The sequence below is a fragment of the Gallinula chloropus genome (assembly GCF_964237585.1).
Source record: "Gallinula chloropus genome assembly, chromosome: 12".
Classification (NCBI taxonomy): domain Eukaryota; kingdom Metazoa; phylum Chordata; class Aves; order Gruiformes; family Rallidae; genus Gallinula; species Gallinula chloropus.
This window is the reverse complement of record NC_140097.1, coordinates 7854329-7874389: the sequence shown is the minus strand read 5'-3', so window position 1 is coordinate 7874389 and position 20061 is coordinate 7854329. Positions and strand designations below refer to the sequence as shown.

Here is a 20061-nt window from a genome sequence, read left to right as displayed (position 1 = left end):
CCTGTCTAGACACCTCTAGGCAAAGGATTCGCAGAAAGGAGACCATGCACAGAGACAGGCAGCGTGACAAGCTGTGTGTTTTCTAATAGCGGTATCCGTGCCAATAAATAACAAAGTTCATCGGAGCCCTTCCAGTTCCTCTAATGCGCGACTGCTCTGCCATATGGCTCCGTGCTGCCTCGGGAAGCAGGCAGTACCCGTTCGGGTAGGAACCGAAGCAGTGGCTCCGTGCTGGGTGCTGCTTGGTGAGCGGTTCAGAGGAAGAACAGACCTCCTCTTTGCACTGCACTGGGGGAATAAATATTAGAGCAGGAGCAAACTCTCCTGGGATAAGTGCTGGGTCAGGATTTGGGAGGTGCTTGCTTTCTGGCTGTCTACAGGAACAGCTCACTTTATAGCTTGGGGCGAGTGACGTTGCCCATGCTAGAAAGGCTTTCCATTAAAATGATAATGTGCATAGCTGAATGGATTCAGTGTCTTAGTTAATTCCCAACACAAAGTTACATCCCTACAGATCTAAGAGGATTCAGGCTCCATTAGTTCAGTTTGTTTCCAACAACTTCTCACATAAAATGAAAGCCACGCTACTCACCATCCCAGCAGTGCTGCCTTACAGGGGCTGCTCTAGGCTGATATATTTAGCCAGCTCTGTGATCACCAGGTAGCATTTACATTATTGATAGGGCACGGCTGCAAGTGGGCTGCTCTCACGGGGCAGAGCTTGAATTCACCTGTTTGCTATTACTTGAGTTGCTTAGAGATCACAAACACCCCGACCTGGAGATGTGTGGCTGCAGAGCGAGTGTTCCCAGCACGAAGCAGTACTCAGTCAATCAGCCAGCTCCTGCTTCCACCAAAAAAAGCCCCTCAGCTGCAGAAGGCATGCCCAAGCAGTAAGTCATTGCTTTCTTTGTTCTTTGCATTGCTGGTGATCTGCCGTTTGTCTGGAAATTCATTACCTGGATGTATGTGTCTTTATCTACAAGCAAGCTCTTCTGCTGCATGTTGGCTGCTCTGTAATTAGTTTCCAGCACTTTAGCAGGAGTAAGCAGGCTTTAAGTTTCAATAGAAAGCAGGGAGGTGCTTTTAGCAAGCGTGAGTCATGCTGGAAATAAAAGCGATGTGTCCGATCCAAACTGGGAGCACTGGTGAGTGGGAGAGGACAGACCTCTCTGTTCTTGCCCGGGGGTGGGTTTAAAACTGTGAAACTCTCTGGACCCCTTTCATGTTCTGAAGAAATTACTTGGAGGACGTTGCAACACCCCTCAAAATTATTTAATAAGCACCTTTGCTAACAGCTCCAGGCTACTTGCTTCAGTGATGAATTAGGAGTTGCGTGATGCTGCGTGCTGCTTGTAAAGGCAGTTTTCCTTTGTGCTGTGAAGGAAAATCAGTCTTCCTTGGGAAACTCTGGGTTCTGGGGGGGTTAAATGAAAGAGGAATGGGTAAGCTCACTCATGGCAAACTGTATTTACACACACAGTTCCCCGGGTGATAACTGTGCCTCTTCTCTCTCACTACCAGCATACCCATAGCCAAGCAGCTGGCATCAATAAAAGGTAAGGGGACACATTTATTGCCCCTTGGGGGTTTGGGTCTGTGGAGGCCACAGCGCATGTGTGCAGTAAATCCTGGTGATTTCATAGGGTTGTGGAGGCTGTGCAGACCCCCGGCCCCTGCAAGACCAGAGGGTCTCGTGGGTCCCAGTCCAACATGCTCTTACATTGATCCATGTCTCCTCTTCTGCTTGCTTTTCCATTAAAAATCATAACCCAAATTGTCTGTGGTACCTGATGCTACCTGAGGGCTGTGAGTGTGCAGCCTTTAGGCTGAGGCTCAGCGGCGAGGGGAATGGACCCAACCAAAGTCCCTGTTTGCTGAAATGCTGAAGTGCAGCACTGATGCTCAGACATGGGTGTTTCTGTTCAGCTGGGCTTCCCCAATAGGCCATGTTTTCCTGGATATGGGATTCTAGCACTCCAGTCGCACCCAGGAGACAGCCAGCATGACCTGTCCCCATGGCATGGCAGGTCCTTGCTGGATGTCCAGGGTGGGGGCAGACCAGATGGGTCTCACATGTCACCCTGTATTACTGCCCCAACGCCAAGCAAAAGCTTCCTTTTGGGGTGTGTTTCCATGGGACGTGAGGCATGGTGCTGTCCCGCTCCAAATAGAATCTGGGCCAGGTCCTCTGTGGATATAAACAGTTTCAGTCTCATTAACTTTAACGAAACTACACCAATTTCCACACACTCAGGGTGGTTCTGACTGAGTCAATCATGTCTTAAATGCCACATTTTTCTGATAGGCTGGTTACTTTCCCCCTGCCCCCACCTCCTCTTCACAGCTCTAGGAAAAGGCTCAGACCTTGAAAAAGCTTTTGCTACTGCAGCTTTGGTGTACAACAACGCTGCTGACCCTGGGGGCAAGCTCAGCAAAGCTGAAACCAAAAACCTGCTGCAAACCCAGTTTGGGGCTTTCATACAGGTGAGGGGGTTTGGGTGGGCGGGTGGTGCTGGGCTGGCACCGGCCAGGTGTTTTGGGTGCAGGATTGGCACCTTGGGCTCCGCCTTGCCACTGGGTGGGCATCAATCAGCACAGTATTCCCAAGGTACAAATGGGAATTAGTTGCTTTATGTTGAGGGCTAAAGGAGGAGGGACAGGATTAAATCAGTGTCCATGTGCCTGCTTGTGTTTTTGTTAACAAAGTAGGGCAATTGCAAAAAACTTCCCCAAACCAAAAACAAACCAGAAAAAAACCCCCCACAACAGCAACAAAAAAAACAAGACATGGCATTTAGGGAGAGAAGAAACCCATTTTATTAAGTGTTTGGTAGTCTGCCAGAGCACTGACCCTGTACTGGGACAGCCAGGGCTGTTCCACAGAGCTGTGGGCACTGCTGGGCTGCTTGGGACATTGCACCTCTCCTTTGGTCACCCACTCCCAATGCCAGTGGCAGCCAGGTATGGTGAAAAACACATTAATCAATGCTTGTGGCTGCAAACTTGTGGCAGAATATTATTTTTTTTTGCAGCAGTCACCAGCTACATTAGTTGCTGCCAGATTTTCAGTCGTTATTAGGTATCTTTTAAAAGATGTATTTTGGATTCCAGGGAAAATTTGGGGACTGGTTGTTCTGTCTGATGGCAATAATATTTCTGCTTTGGTTTCTTGGGATATCTTTAGAAAAGACAATATGAATCCATACACAAAAACCTGGATGGAAAGACAGAAGATACATTCATTTTTATATAGGTGTCTTTGTGTGTGTGTGTGTGATGCAATATAAAAGGAACTTCGGGCTTTAATTGTGGTTTTTTTCTTCTTTTTTTTTCCCCCAATCTAAAATTCTCCACAGGGCCAAGAAAACAAACCAAAATACCAGGAAATAATTTCTGCCCTGGATGAGGAGTCTGAGAACAAAATTGATTTTGAAGACTTCATGATCTTATTAGTCAGTCTCACTCTAATGTCTGACCTGCTGCAGGAGATCAAAAACGTGAAAATGACAAAATGACCAGTGCTTTAGAAGATGAAATGGTTTGGTGCTTTGTAAGGAAACCAGGAGTTAACCACACAGAGATAATGCCTGGATACCCTGTGCTGCTCCCTTTTAAATGAAATAAAGTCTCATCCAAGTGTGGCTGAACTCGCTCCTGTGTCCATGGAGTGAAATGCTGGTGCTCGGGACCTCATGTCTGCTACATCCATGCTTTGGGAGGGTGTACTGATGGGTTCTCATGGGTTCTGAGGCCCCAACACCAGTTAGCAGCTGTGCACAGCCCCCAGCCCAGCTCTGTGCCAGGGGAAGGCAGCCCATGCTCTCCCATACCTCGCCCTCACCTCCTGCGCTGTAGGAAGAGCACACAGCCCTGTCTCCCTTTGGGGCAGCTGCACACGTGGAGTGTCTCTTTGGGTCCCCAGGGCTCTCCCAGTCACTCCAGCCCTGAGCAGGGTGATGCCAGGGATGGGTTTCACAATTGGCAGTGACCACAAAAATCTGTTGCAGCCTTTGGTAAATGTTTATGTTATCCTGTGTGGTTTCCAACCCACCATCAACCCTTCTGAAAGGAGCATTTATTTCTTTTTTATTTCCTCCTCCAGCTGACCTGTTCATTGAGCGATCGCTGTGAAAGGAGCTTCAAGCCCAACGTTTGCAGTGCATCTTTGGCAGTGCTGTGCTTGTGTGACCAAAGGGGTGACTCAGTTAAACATGTTGATCAGCTGAGTCTTGTGTTTTGCGAAACTCTGAAGAGGAGAAAACAGATAAGCTAAGAGGTGGACTAGGCTAGGGATGGTGGGGAAAAAGGGTGGTCAACAAAGTGTGTGTCTTGGAGCTGAGGGATACTGGCCACCCAGCCATGGACTTGGTGAGGGGCAGAGCCTCAGTAGTAGATGCCCGCCATCCTAATCTTTGTTTTCATTCCTGGCTCAGAGCCAACATCTGGTCCACTGTGACATCCCTTTTGGAGCACAATAAGCAGTCTCACACCCCAGGAACCGACTATGGTCTGTACTGATTTAACAAGCCTCCCCTGGGACAGTTACAATGAGCATACTCGCAAAGCATCACAACCCCTTGTGATTTTCTCTTCTTCCTTCTCTGGAAAGGTGAAGACAAGAATGATTTAGTTTTGGCACATTATTTTTTAAACAGGAAGGGATTAAAGCCTTTGGTGTTAGAAGAGGGAAAGCCATGCCAGCTGAGTAACAAGATTTAACTCCTTGACATAAAAAGGCTCTTACTGTTTCCAGAGGCTACGAGGATGTTTTGTAGTGGATTTTGGTGTGAAGGAAAGACACGTTGCAGTAGGAGGCTGACAGACAGGTGTTTTGAGAGGGAAGATCTGTGTGTCTGTGCAGTGTGGGATAGAGCTGAAAGAGAAGGCACAAATGGATGTAGAGGGGTATGAAATGAAGCACAGCAGGTAAGTTACTGCTCTGTGGGGTTTGAACCTCAGCCTGGACGTGGTCTGGCCTGGAGGTCTGTCCCATTTGCTTGCTCTGGGAGATGCCCCTGCTATACACCTCCTGCTGAGGGACTGGTGGCCCTGTGCTGCAAGGGTGACTGTCCCCGTGGGGTGCACATCAGTTCTCCCGGAGATGGGATAAGGGAGCACAGGGATGGATGAGGAGGGGCAAACCTCTCCTGGAGACCATCCTTTCTGGTCTTGTCTCCTTTGAGGATGTGGACTTTGACCAAGAAGCGTGGATCAATACAAGGACTTAATCTGATAGCCTCATCTATGCTGCCATCACAGCTTCATGTTGCTGTAGCCCTGGTGCTGCTCAGTCTCTTCCCCTCTCCTCTTGGATTTTGGCCAGGTAGAACATCTGTAAAAGCTTAAAAAAAATCAGCTGATACTCCTTTTCTGGGGTAAAAAGATAGCCTGAATGTGAGACTCCCTAGAAGGTTTTCCTATTATTAAAGTAAAGAAAACACAGCACAGCCCTGGAAAGCTTGTTTGGTGACTTTGAAAGCATAAATTTCTTAATATCACTGTTACATCAAAAAGCTGAAAGGAGTAATATTTTGTGAAGCCAATTAAGAAAGATTTCTTTGAAATCACTAAGGCCCTAACACAGTTTCTGTTATTGCTGAAATGTTTCTTAATCTTGCATGACTTGAATTAATGACTTAAGAGCCTTTTATCAGATCAATTCAGCCTGTCATCTCATCGTATGCAAACCTGTTTTATTCCAGTGCAGTGTGGTGTAAGCTAGCATCCTGAATCCCTGGCTTCAATCAAAAGCCCCTTGTGCTACTCACAGCAAAAATCCAAGGTAAGAAGCAGTTCTGGAACATTTCAATAGTGAAGTTAATCAAATGGTAGGGAAGGAACCAGAAGCACAGATAAACCAGGTGGCTTGCACAATCTGTGTAGAAGAGCTGGAACTGGATGCCAGTCTATGCTGGGCTCCTCTCACAGAAGACCACATCTTTCCAAGAAGCACCACAATTGTTTCTGCAAGAGTTTCTGAACAAAGTGAATGGGATGTGCAAGGCTTGATCTACATCTTGAAAGTCCTGTCAAAAGCAGAAGGAAAGTCCTGCTCAAAAGCAGAAGGATGCACTTGGAAGAGTCCCAGCATCTTCTTATAGTCAGGAGTAGGCAGAAGTTTGCAGCTCGGCTGTGGAAGATGCTCTTTTATTAGCTCAGACTATTTGTGGCTGCCCTGAGCACTCTCAGCTAACGGCTTTGAAGCTGATCTGGCATAGACAGCATGTCTGGCTGCATCCTCAGGGAGCTGGCTAAAAGCTTGCTTTAAAGGCTACTGTTGTGTTTTATTTTGTTCCTCGCTCGCTCCTATTGGAAGCAATGGGAGTTCATCATCGATTGCTTGTAGCAGAACCCACACAAGTGCTGAGGAGTTGAACAGGCAGCTAAACTGATGAAATCTGCAGCCTCCTCTGCTTCAGCAAGTGTGAACATCCTATCAATACCTGATACCCCCTTAGAAGTGAAGGGAGCACGAAGAGCAGCTAGTCAAAACCTGACCTCTGTGGGCACGGGGTTGGGTTGGGACTTGTGTAGCTACACTGTCCAGGTGTGAACAGCCACCCTGGGAAGTTCTGCAGACTTTTGATCTAGTTTAAAGTCCTGTTCTGAAAAGCCTGAGTCACATCTGCAGTTACGTGGTCTTTCAAATGACTGCCAGAGGAGAAATGGGGGTCAGGGAGAGCTTCAGCCTCAGATTTTCAGCTTCCAAGTATCAGCTCAGAAAGGCAGCTTCATTCTCATACTTTAATCAGCACACCTACAGCTTCTCCCAAAAATTCTTACTTCATATCTTGCCTTAACTCTATGGCATACTGGACTTGGAATGTTTTGAAAACCCAGCTTTAGTCTGACCTCTACAGTAGGCTCTCCCAGGTCACAGGGGAGCTCTTGCATCCAGTCCACCGACTTGCAGGGGTTAAGCCACAGGAGCCTAGGGCCATGTGCACCATGTATGCAATTTTGTATAAATCTTTCAGGAAAGAGACATATGGTCCCCAACTCCTGTGCTGCTACTGTACATTCAGTAAGACCTCTTGTCTGGGGCACCGCAGCCTGGATGCTGAGGAAGCCTTGCCATCTGAGACACATTCTACCTGCCTCCTCCTCCCTCAAAGCAAGTCTTGTGTTACTTTTTCACGTAGAATAAAACTTGCCTTGGTTGCACACACTTCGCAAGCATGTGTGCGATGCACAGCCTTGGACTGCCATGTGATGAGGCCCATGGAAACTTCTTGTCAGCTGCTTACTACATCCACTCAAGTGGTTATTGCAGCAGGTCACTTTGCAGAGAGAGGTAGAAGTTTGACTCACAGTCCACCTCAGTAGCAGTTAAATTTGGCTACGTGGTAGGAAAACCTTCTTCAGGAGTCTGGGAATGACTCAGAAAGATGCTATGTGGTGCATCCTCTTAGGAGCTTGCTACAGAGCAGATGAAAAGCTTTGTCCCAGAATTATACTCTCTCCAAAGTGTAATAGTTTGTGAGCCACAAAGGAACTGTCTGAAACACCTCCTGGAAAAAAAGAAAATATCTGTGTTTCAAGCTCAGCCAGGGAAGCTAAATAAAGAAGAGCTGGTGGTTTTTGTGGCTTTCCAAACTGACAGCTTTTATTTCCTGCGTTGACTTTTACTGCAGCCAGTGGTTTACAAGGTTTCCAGTGAAGCTGCATCTTCTCACTTTGCTTTGTTCATCTGCCGTTCCCTAACTCTGCACGTGTTTATAGCCCTCCTCCAGCAGAGGTAAACAGCAGATGATGTTCAGCAGCCAGATATATCAGGCTGTGTCTCGAGTCCCCAACCGCACAAACCAGCCATTAGACACAGATAGATTCACAGCCATGGGACTTACCTTTTATTCATTGTTATGGCAGGAAATAGCTTATGCTATGCACAGCCCTAACGAGAATCAGTCCTGCACCCAGGATGTGCAGAGGAGGTGAAACTGGTCCCCCAAACTGTACATAAAGAAACTCGTGAGATCAGCCCAAGCCCCCCCTGGGTGTCTGTAGTAGAGGCTGGTTGTGCCTATGTGGTCTAGTGCCTTGGTTATTGTTCCTCCCATTCAAAGCTCCCCAGAAGGCCAACTTGTAAGGGATGTCCTGCACAGAAAATCACAGGTGATGCTTGGTTCTTCTGTGCCAAAACACTAATTGGGTTTTATAGTGAATGAGCATGTAATGGCTGACCAAAGAGCCAGTGACACTCCACCAGGACCTGGAGTCCTGGGGGCCTCTGGGTCAGCCACCGTGCTCCTCACACGACAGTGGCATGAGCTGCAGTGCCTTGCAGGGACAGGGGGCACCTTTGCATTTCTGACACCCCCAGTGCAGCCTCTGGAGACAAGACACCAGTTCGCACTTGTGATTTCCTCTTCATTTTATTCCCCTTGCCATGATCCAGTCTTCTCAGTTGCTCTCCGGTGGATAGAGAAACACAAGCAGCAGAACATGTTCCTGTGAAGCTGTTCCTGAAGTCCAGGACCTCTTGGGTGGAGGAAGCAGCTCCTCAAGTGGATGTGTTTCTAACCCTCCAGCAAAACCAGCAGCCCAAATGGATGCAGAAGTTCACCAGTGGGCAAAATCAAGACCTTGCTTCTCCAGAGATGGTAAATAAATGATGGACAGGATACCAGGAGCTCTTTCACCCTTGTGACCTCCTGCACACAGCAGTTTGTTGGCCACCAGGCACCCTACTGTGACCTGAGCAGAGAACAAGCATCCCAGTAAATGATCTTCAGTGGAAGTCTTGCTCTGCTGCATGTGATTACTGTGTGTCTCCTTAAGTATTGTTCAGTGTTACAAAACGAAATATGAGCTCTCTGGAAAGACAGCTAAAGCTAGGACAACTCTCTGACTGGGTAAATTGATGCATGCTGGGTCTCTGCTGGAGTTTGTAAAATAAAGCTGGCTAGTACTGGAAATTGTTTAAGTATTCTTACAATGGAGACAAGTAGAAAGATCCACAACACCAGCCTGAGACCTTTCCTTCTGCTCCAGCTGTGGCCCAGGGAGTTGTCCCACCATTTCTTTGGTCCCTTTTCCCAGGTGTGTGATATTGGTTTCCTTTGACAGCTGGGGCTGTTGGAGGAAGCTTGTGCACAGATGTTGACCCATTCCTACATCTGCTGGTGGATTTTTCTTGATTTAATTGTTCCGCCTCCATCCCCACATGATGCTCTTTTGGGGTTTGTTTGAAGACAACATGCACTAATAGAGACATCCAGGTTAAGCATTCTGTGATGGAGTTTGCTTCTCTAAAGCTGGCAGGGGCAAAAACCACATTGGGGGCAGACTGCCAAGGGGTAACCACCCTTTTGACTTGGACACCGGAGCTGGTGTCACAGCTTCCCTGGCTTTGTACCCCACTGTGTGGATTTCATAGGGTTTTGCCTAATTAATTAATGAAAACAAATTGCAAAATTACCTTCTTATTAAACTGATCTCACTATGGAAATAAGGTTGATTACTTCCCTGACAAACTTTAATTAGGCAGCTACAACAAACTGTAATAAAGAACACAAATTAGAAGGAGATCACACTAGATGTGGCTTTGTCAAACGCTGTGCTAATGCTGGGCAGCACACTTGGTGATGAAGTGATATGGAAAAGCTCTTTTTTTCCTCCCCTGGTAAAAAATCTATCATGTTCCTGGAGGAAGAAGAGTTTACACAAAAACACCCCATTAATAACCAAAACACCAGTGAGCATTTATCAGTAGCTTCTTTCCAACAGCAGCTCTTAACTTGCATGTTCTGCAAAACTCAGACATTACAGGACTCTTTATCTCTACTCTAAATGTATGCTTGTAGTACACATGACCCAAGGTTATTGCAAAGCCTCTGAGGACCAGAAAAGCTTTATTACCTGCACACACACTCCTCAATTTGTCTTTCCTCTTTTGGCTTTTTAGTGCTTCGATTCAGCTCAGCTGAAAACAGAACGCAATTTGAGAGCAATTTGCATAAGAATTGTAAGCAGAGGCCCACACAAATTAGGCATTAATTAATGAGCACCTAAAGCCTTCTGCTGAATGCATCCGGAGGTGAAGCAATGCTGGGAGTGCTCAAGTATGTGTGAGGGAAGGATGGGTAAGCATACTGAATAAAAGAGCAGAGCTTGACTCTTCTCCAATATTGTTATAACCCTTGAGACCACAGGAGAACCTTGGGCTTTTTACCTCTGTTAGAGGGTGACAAGAGCTGCCCCTGAGTTGGGGTAAGAGGAAACCTCTTCCACATGTACCCAAATTCACCCAGCAAATCCCAGGCTATGTCAAGCTTGGGATGCCCAGCTCTGCCTGAGGAGCAATGGTACTGCAGAGCCCCAGTCCAGCTACCCCCAAAGACAGAGGCTGTCCCAGCCTCACAGCTTGGGCAGTGGGTGCAAAGTGTGGCTAGGTATGTGTTGGAGGTCTGGGGTGCATGTGATGCTCTGGGACAGCTGGGGAGTGCTTGGAGGTGTGGTGGAGGAGGCAAGTCTCTGTTGCTCTGGGCATGGTCCAGGGAGATTTACATCTTCTGCAGGAGTAATGAGGTTGCTGGTGGAAGAGGAGAATGAGCTTTGAACTTGAAGGAAGCCCAACGCTGGATCTGGAGGCTTTGGAAATCTGAAATGACTGGGGTTTTTTTAAGATGCTGCATGTGAGCATCTAGAACAGCAGAAAAACATCTCCTGAGGAAACTGGCTTTTAACTTTATTGGGTAGTAGCCATGCTCCAGACATGCCTGATGCCCCCTTCCCCCCCTCCCCCCCAAGTTGTTATAGCCAGAGGCTTCAAAACAGAACATTTTTGGCTCTGGTTCTCCCTCTTTTTTTTTCCCTAGCCCAGAAAAATGTTTAGCAGCTTTTTCTTAGGCATTTAACTGGAAGCTTTCAGCTGCAGAGTGTTTCAAATCAGCTCAGAAATTCTGATAAAGGGAAACTGTTCCTCTTCTGCAGGGCCCTTGGGGGAGAGGTCAGGGTGCTGGGCTTTGCTTCCTGGGCTGAAGAGCTGTTTTGCACTGCTGTACAGGTATGTAAAGTGTCTCCTTGCATCAGAGGGTTGTTATATGTGAGAAAGTAATTTTTGGTATTAATCAGAGTGGGGAGTTTGTTGGTGCCCTTGACTTAACTTGTCTGTGAAGCTGTCTTGTGTGCAAAGCTTGCATCCTGGTAGCTTTGGGAAGGACCAGTCTGGCCTTGCTTCTCTTTTTTGTAAGCACAAAGACCTTGGAGAAGTGGGATTGTTCCCTTGCTCTGCAAGGCATGTGAACAGTCTGTGTGCTCTCCTGGGACCATTCTGTTATTGATAATTATTTCATAGCAGGATTTCTGCTGAGATGTGTGCGTCCAAATGAGTGCTGTGAGCTAAGAGGGGCCAATAGGTGCTTTAAGTTGAAGTATCCAACCTGTTTGTTACAGACTAGCACCTGAATGATCACCTAATGAGCAAATGAACTGAAATGGTAATGTTTATAAGCTCTGGGGTACCAAATGCTGTGACACCTTGGGTTTCTGTAGTGACTCATAAAACCAGACTCTGCCCTTATGGACTCTTCTGGAAGCTGTTTGTGTGGCTCTTGGTGGGGAGCAGCTGTCCTGGTTGTCTGACCCACTGGGATGGGAACTGGCTGATGTGGCCTGGCTGTGAGTGCTGCCCCAGGGGAGAATAGGAGGGTTTGGCCTCTGGGACTGTATTGGTGGCCAGGCTCAGGGTTTGGCATTTAGTTTTCTCTGAGGGAATGCGTTTAACCTGCTGCTAAGATGTTTCTGCTGTCAGAGCCCTGAGTGCTGTTGTGTTGCGTTTGTGATTGCTAACTGCCTCCCCCTGCATCCTCCCTGGGAGGCTGCCTGGTATCCAGGCACAGTCTGTAGCAAAGGGGATGGCTATAAGCTTGTATATATAGAAAATATATGTTAGATATATAATCTCTGTAATACATAGCAATGAGTGTGTTTACTATATCTCTGTGGGTGTATACATATAAAACTTCCTGTGGTTTCCACTACCTTGAATTATCTCACCTAGAAACTCTGTCTTGCTGCTGAACTAATTTCCATGCCACTTATGGCTGCAGTGAACAGTACAGTACCCTGGCTACCTCCCTCCTCTGGAGAGAAACTGGGGCTTATTCCTATCCTTGTGGGTTTGGGGGGTTTTATTCCTCTAGTTACTAATGCATTAAAAGATCCTCTCTCTCATCCTGTGACATCCCAGCAGCTTTACGTGCCTTGGAAAGGGGCTTTGTCAAAAGCCTTTTGGCATTAAAATGCTGCTAATAGAGCAGGCGATCACTCTGCTGGTCACCGCTGGTGCAGCATGCCTTCCTGTGGCAGGAGCCATCCTCCCTCCCTGCTGATGATGCTCTTGATGAAACTTCTCCTCAGTTTGCCAGGTACTGAAGTGAACAGGTCTGGGACACCCAACCCTGTCCCAAGGCACTCTCTGTATCCGCTACTATGTTGTTTCTCATGCCCCCGGTGCTGATGTTAATGGGAGAGGAGTTGTCCATCCCAGGAGTTGTGGCTACCATCTGGGGCTGAAGATGTTAAAAAAACCCAAAACCACCCAAAACCCCTGCACCTTTTCTCTCCTGTGAGCAGAAGACTAGTTTATTGGCAGTAAGAGTGTAAAGAGCACAAAGCCAGCCTTTCTCAGAGCTTAATATCTCTCTTCTCTCTTCCCCCACCAATCAGCATCCAAAAGGTGCCAAGTATTTCATGAAGGCTCGTTTTTTTTCCTGGCATGAGTCACTTTTTGCTTTGTTTTCAATCTGACTGTTCAGAAGCTCCTGCACTTTAATATTGCCCCTCAGTTTATGGGGAGGTGATGGGGGGATACACACACACACACACTCATGATGACAGCAGGGACGTGCTGTTCCGTGTGTGTAACACGCTGCTGTGTTGTAGCTGCATCTTGCTGAAGGTAATTACTGCAGGGAAGCCGTGGGGTTGTTCTCCAGAGAGCCCCTTTCACAGGTGCACGTGGTGGGAGCCAAGCGCCGGGTCCCACGTGATGTGCGCTCAAGTGAGCTCTGAGATGCCTCCTCTAAAATCAGGTCTCCATTATTCATTAGTTAATGGCTCCTTGGGGACATGAGGAAGGCTGGGACTTGGGAGCCTGCCTAGAAAGACAAGAGAAAACCCACAAGGGGGTTATATTTATTTACAATAACAGCAGTCCTGGTGATGCTCTGTGTGAGCCTGGTTTCAAGGTGGGGCACAACCCTAAATCCTCCCCTTTGGTGGTGGACCAACTCAAGCCAGCTGAACCCCCAAACCTGTGCTGTGGGGTGAGGAAGGGTGAGCAGGGCTCCCTGGGAAGCAACCTTCCTTGGACTGCCATGGTGCTGCTGGAGCTCTAGGAGACAGACTGGTGACAAATGGTGCCCATACTGGGGTAACTGGAGTTACTCGCACACTGAGATATATAGCACAATACCATGTGCTTGCCTTAAATATGTGAGCCCAGGGAAATCCCAGCTCCCAGGGCTCTGCTCAGGTCCTTGCCTGCATTAACAATGCAAGCTGCAGAATTGCCTCATCACCTGTTATTTGGAAAAAACATCCTTCATCAAGTGTAGCATCACCTCTCCTTGAAGCTGTTGCACAGGACCATCTTCTTCAGGACACACAAGCCTGGCTGTTTGTGATCACTGTGTAACAGAGCCTTCTCAGCTTCCCTGCCAAGCCCAGTCTTTAGCCAAGGGACTCTGTGTGTGCCTGCTGCGCCGCAGGGTGTGGGCACTGTTGGCCAAAGTATTGAAAACAAAATTTCATGGAATATTTAGCAAGCTTTTTTTCCAACAAGTTTTCCTCTGCTTTACTGCAGGGCTCTTAATTTGATGAATTAATGTAAGACATGCTAATGTACCGGCAAAGACAGCAGGGAAAGATCTGTCTGCTGATCCCAGACATGACAGACTTCAACTGCTGAGCTTGGTGCATGCTGATGTCACTAAAAATTGCCATAGAGATAACAGCAGTATCTGGTTGCCTCGGAGGATGCTTGTGGCTTTTCATTTCTCCCCGTGATAGGACTGTTAGCTATCATTTTTGAGATGGGGCAGACTGGTGGGGATCTGCTCCCAAATGCACAGGGCAGAGGTGTGTCCTACCAGCTCATCCAGCTCCAGACCCCAGCCTGAAGTGATAGGTGCAGAGCTATTTTGCTCCAACTATACTAGTCTGCTCGTTATCAGTCCCTGAGTGGTGACTCTATTCCCCTCCAGAGAGTTTATTTTAAAGGTGTGGAGAGTGAACTCCATCCTACAGCCTGCCTCATGCTGTGACCCTCCCGCTCTGGTTGCCCCAGAAGTCTATCCTCCCTGCTGCAAGGTCTCTGGTCCTGCAGCAAGCAGCTGTGACTGTCTGGTGCTGGCACCTGAGGAAAGAAGCTCCCAGATCCTACATCTGCAATTCAACCCCAGAGAATGATCTAGGCTTGAAGACAAGTTGGGAAGCCCTGTGCTCCTGTTGCTGGGCTTGGAAGGGGCCAGGCCAAAGTGCTTAAGGAGGGGTCCTAGCATGATCCTGATGTATTTAAACAGGTAGTTTGTTGGCTCAGGCTTCCTGTATGTAATCTATATGAACAGAGGTCTGTCTGTCTGCTGGAAACTCTTACTGTTTCTAGAAGCATCTCTCCTGCGGTCACTGTGCACAGTGACACGTTGGTACTTTCACAGCATACAATAACCATCACAGTTTGCAAATTAAGAAGCAACTTTACAACGTGGCTGTCTGCTTGAACTTGCCCACAGCGGGTTCTCAAATGATGCATGTTGAAATGGAGCCACCTCGAGATGCCTGTGCCTAGAGAGAGAGAGAGACCTCCAACCAGAGAGGACAAGATTGCTCTGTCGCTATTTTGCAAGATAAATGACCTGACTGCGAGTGGCAGGCTGCTTGCACAAGGAGTATCTGGCAGAAAGCAGAATATCTAAACCATTAAGGTGTGTGGGCTTTTCAGTGCATAAATAAATTACAAATTAGGGATTCTAAGAGGCTGCTCGCCCCTTGTGTGCAGTGCTCCAAGTGATTACTGTTCTCCTCTTTGTCTAATCAAAGATCCTCAGCTGAGAGCAGGTTTCTAATTTAAACACTTGAGTACAACATATCTCACTAAATTAAATAACCTTTACCCAGGCGAATCATTGCAGAAATCTGTCTCTTATGCACAACAGATTCTACCCCCACCTTATATATGACATTTTTTCCCCCCATGTCTTGTATTACAGCTTTTTCGGAAGGGTAAATGTTCCCAAATATAAACAGGAATAACCTAGGCTCTGCAGTTTGGTATGCTCAAATAACTCACTGTAAGACATCTACTAGAAAATGCAGAAGGCACCCTGTAACTTTAGATGCAGTATCTTAGTTTATAAAATCTCAGGCTCCTGGAGTTTAAAATGGAGCTACTTTGGGATAGGACGTGCAAACAGGACATCTCTACCTGGGGGCTTCAAACACCTGGCACTCTGGCATGTCCTGAGCTTCTGTCTGCACTGCAATACTGGGGTAACAGTCTAAACAAAGCACATGTGCAAATATCATAGCACTGCTCCACCTTTATGCACATAACCGGTGGTCACCAAGGCTGAGGAGAGCATCTCTAGGGACTTAACAGTTAAGTGGTCTTCCTCCACTCCCACTGGGTCTCAGCTCTTGGCATCGCTGGCTGCAGGGTTGAGCACAGAGGTTTCAGCCTGCTGGATGCAGGAGCCACACTACGACTGGCTCTGCTCCAAACTGGAAAAGACTTCAGTTCTGTATATAGTAACACAAAGATATTTAAGGCCTGTGAAAGCCTATAAATACTAGCTCCTGAACCAAAGGAAGAGGCAGAGTGCCCTGCTTGATAAATGGTGTCACTTGGCTAAAGGTATGTCCTAGGGTGAGGGATTCAGAGCGTCCTTGTAAGTAGGAGACACGTAACATGGCTACAGGTGTGCAGGGGGAGAATATTGTCCTTGCTGGCTTAGTGGGTGAAGTGAGCTAAAGCCTGACACAAGCATGGGCTTGGGCTCCTCCCTTTGTAGGGCTGCTTCTTCCCTCTGCCAGTGGCAGAGACATCTCAATCAGCCGTACAGCAGCTGCTGAGCCCCACACCACACAGATGTGCACGCTGAAGCACAGCGGATGCGAGTTGGCTCTGTTGGCTGAGCTGGGAGCTGTGGCCACTTGACAGATGCCCAAGGTGTACAGCAGCATCCACAGGAATGGTGTGAGGAGCAGAGCATGACTGCTGCACTTGTTCCAAAGGGGCTGCTTCCATAGGTAAGAGCTGGGTGGGGGGTACAAACACAGGCTTCTGCCTCTTTGTGCAGACGTACCCTCGTGCTGCCTTGGTTCTGCTCATGTCCTGGTGCTTGCCACAGCCAGGAGGCAGAGGTTATCGGTCAACGTGGATTATCCTGAAAGGGTAGAGCAGATCTATAAGCATGGAAATATTCAAATATATGCTTTTAACAGATCCGTGAAATTGTGGCTTAAAAGGGATTCTTGGGGTGGGGTTATGGCAGATGGGACCTGATGGGACCTTCTGGGACCCTGTGTGGAAGGGGTCAGCTCTGTGTTTTGCTCATGAAACGTCTCTCCTTGCCTTTTCTGAATCAGTTCTGACTTTTATGGAGCTCAGCTGCTTTTTGCCTTGGGAAGAGTTACCTCTTCCACTCTGCTGAGGTTTTGGCCGGGTTTCCCTATGGACACCAGTGCTGTGTTGCGGGTTTTGCCAGGCATGGGGATGATGGTTGGGTAAAACCTCTCTGTGCCTGTCCAACTCTGCTGTGGGTAAAACCCTGAGGGGCAGCCATGGGCTGGTGCACAGAGGACCTGGGATTTCCTTTGGATACAATGGAAGAGTTTGAGGGGCATCTGTGTAGAGAAATTCCCATATTCCATGTACAGTTAGTTCTTCACTGCCCGGGGCCAGTCTGGTTTTATCTATGATTTGATGCTCTTTCTGCCTGTTACCTTGCCCTCATGCACACAAAGCTGGGGGAGCACCTCCAGCATGTGTGCCTCAGCCACAGCAAGCAGTGGGACCATCACATACAGCACCACAGCCTCAGGAAGCACCACGGTGAGAATCCATCAGACACATGGTAGCGGTGATTGATGTAGAGCTGATGCAGTCAGGTGATGAGCTGCAAATTGGATCTCTTTCTCAATAAGCATTTAATTAACAAAGAATTTTCTGTTGTTTGTTGGGTTGGTTTTGTTTTCTTTTTTGTCTGAGGGATCAACAGCTCATTACTTCTGGATGTGTATCCTTCACACCAGGGATTGTTGACTGGAATTGTTCCTGCCTTCTGGTTTTGATCTAAACCATGCACTGATGAATGAGAGAAATATTTTTAAGGACAAGAGGATGGTGGATGCCATATTTCTGATGTAAACTTTGAATAAGGAGGCATGTGCTAAAACTCATGGAAATTTTGTGAGCATCTCTCAGAAATGCCAATCTTTCATTGGCATGTGAATAATCTTTAATAATGAATAAAGCTGTTGATGTCCCAAAACAAATGTGAGGCAATAGTTTGCCAAAGGAGCAGATGCTGTGTTGCACCCCATTGTATGGTTAAAACTCTCAGAAATGGCTTCTCAGCAAAAATTGTACTTTTCCACGAAGTGATACTTTCCAGAGTTGTTTCATTCTGCAAACTTCTAGCTCATCAGTAAAAAGCAGAGACCACAGGAAGTCAGGCGATACTTTCTGGCTGTGAAATGAAAATGTTCTGAACTTTTTTAACAAGGGAAAATAGGTTTTTTTTCTTTAGCTTGCCTTAATCGTTAAATACAGTTCATTTGAAACTTGGGGGTGGGGTCTTCTTAATTTTTCCTTCACTTTTTCTATTCCATCCAAGCCACTAACCCTCCACCCACATTACCATAGAAGAAACCTGTGTTTTAGTGCAACATTGCCCTGGGAGAGACCCCCCCTGGTCATCCCTGTTCTTGTTGCCTGGGATCAGAAGGTGAAGCCCCTCGAGGCATGTTGTGTAGTAACAGATGAGCTTTTGTAGCCTGCTGGCCATGCCAAACTGTCCCATGGGAGCCAGGGTTTAACCTTCAAACCTGATGCCAGGTTTTGTCCAGCATCTCCACTGCTGCTGTTGCAAACCTCTCAGGCATAGGTGTAACCCTCTCTGCTTGTGCATGTTGTGGGAGCAAGGGTGTCTCCTTCTCTGGAGATACTCAAGACCCATCTGTGCCACCTGTTCTAGGGAACCTGCTTTGGCAGGGTGGTTGGGCTCGATGTCTTAGAGGTCCTTTCTTACACCTATAATTCTGTGATTCTGTAAAGGGACTAATGTTCTAGCCTGGCAATGTTTTCTTTTCATTTCTGGCTGGCATAAACAAATCCAAACAGCTCCCACAGCAGCTGATTGTGTGTGCAAAGTGGGATCAGAAGGAAGTAACTACTCAGTTTTGCACTGGCTAGTATTCTTTCACTGCTGCTTTGCAAGCTTGCTTTGGGCAGTCTGCACCCCAATGTTGTCTCCCTTTTACATGCAGACACTATAGCCCAGGGGCACATACTGCAGAGCAGCAGTTCAGTCCCAGGCTGTGTGATGTGCCTGGATTAGTCTGGTTCATGCACAGTGCTGATGGCTTGACTGCAACACGCTTGGATCCAACCAGGCTGTTTGGGTGCTGAGTTTGAAGCTCTTCATGGTCTATCGTGTGTCACAGATGGACAGGGTTTCATTTCTTCTGAAAGCATGTTGTGAGAGACGTGGGGAAGTACCTGCTCCCCCCCACCCCAGCCACCCCCAGTGCCCTGATCAGCAGCCCAGCCGCTGCTCTTCGCTGTGGCCTGATTCCTCCTCGCTGCTTCTCAGCCATCGATTGCACCCGTCGGCTTGGCAGTAGCTGTGTGTGGTTTATTTAACCCTGATAATACAAGTGAAACTTGCACTGTTAATAGGATCATTATCTAAACATGCTTTGCTTCTCAATGGCAAGCAGGACTCTGCTGTGCTACGCAGACATAAGTCCATCCAAAAGAAATGACCAGTAACTCATCTAGCTCAGGAGAGTGCAAAGGACATTACCAAGTACTATCTGAAACCATGCTGCAGAGCTGCTCAGGTCCCTCTGAGCAGCTGAGAGCTATTGATGTTTGTCCCACCAGTACCACTGCCAGATACAGTTCTCTTTTACAGAGAGGGCTTGCAAAGTGGCTGCTCATCACTGTTCTCTTCATCATCTGGTGTAACCTGTCAGGCACCGAAACAAACCAAGCTGTTGGCACTGTAACATATATTTACACTACCTTTTGTGCCCAGCACGTATTCTGTAGACCATGTGAATCTACAGAATCAATCTACTGGCTGCAAAAAGCTGTAACTCACAGGCCTGACATGGGTAAAATATTAAAACTCCCCAGAGGGGCACTCCCTGCCATCTAGACAGCCAGATACCTGCCAACTGCACCCATTATTTGTCAAGGTGATGGGTTTCCTTTGACATTGCAGGTACAGCCCAGGGCTGTGACATTCAAACAGCTTACCTCTCTTTTTGCAATATGAAATCCAGCGTGTTAGATGATTTTTCTCAGGGATTAAAATGGGGGGATGGTTTAAACAAGATGGCCAAAGATGCTATAGGGAGAATTGAACACACCACCCTCCCCCACCCCCCTCAATTTGCTACTGATTGGCATTCAGGAGTCTGTTCTCCGTAACTTTAAATACAAAAGTCCCCTGTGCAGACAGTCAGAGATGCCTGCAAAGCTTCAGTGCTTGATGGGGGTGTAGGTGAGGCTGTGGTAAGCAGGGGCAGATGTCTGGGCTGGAACCAAGGTGGGGAGGCTGGAGTTACAGCTCCAGACTGGATGTGCTGCTGGTGGAGGAGTTGGAGATGGAGGAGGCTTGCTGGTAATGGTGACAGCTCGAGGTGCCTCCTGGCCACCACTTCTCTCATGATGTCCCAACAAAGCACACATGAGAGTCTCTGTTAGTTGCAAGAAATTCTGAAATTTAAGTTTGTGTGATTGGTTTATCAACTTGTTAAACAGGCTGCAGAGTTTTGCCTTCTCGTGATGCCAAAATGTGATGGTATTCCCCCAAGCTTCCT

The 20061-nt window shown here is 47.5% G+C and overlaps 1 protein-coding gene across 1 annotated transcript; it reads left to right on the top strand.

Annotated features, from left to right (window-relative positions):
• Window positions 1-783: 783 nt before the first annotated feature.
• Window positions 784-3518, top strand: SNTN (sentan, cilia apical structure protein; the record flags this gene model as incomplete). The annotated part of the gene is made up of 4 exons (XM_084269601.1): window positions 784-893; window positions 1525-1559; window positions 2348-2487; window positions 3360-3518. The coding sequence occupies 4 exons, from the start codon at window positions 784-786 to the stop codon at window positions 3516-3518; spliced, it is 444 nt and encodes a 147-aa protein (XP_084125727.1).
• Between the last annotated feature and the right edge of the window lie 16543 nt (window positions 3519-20061).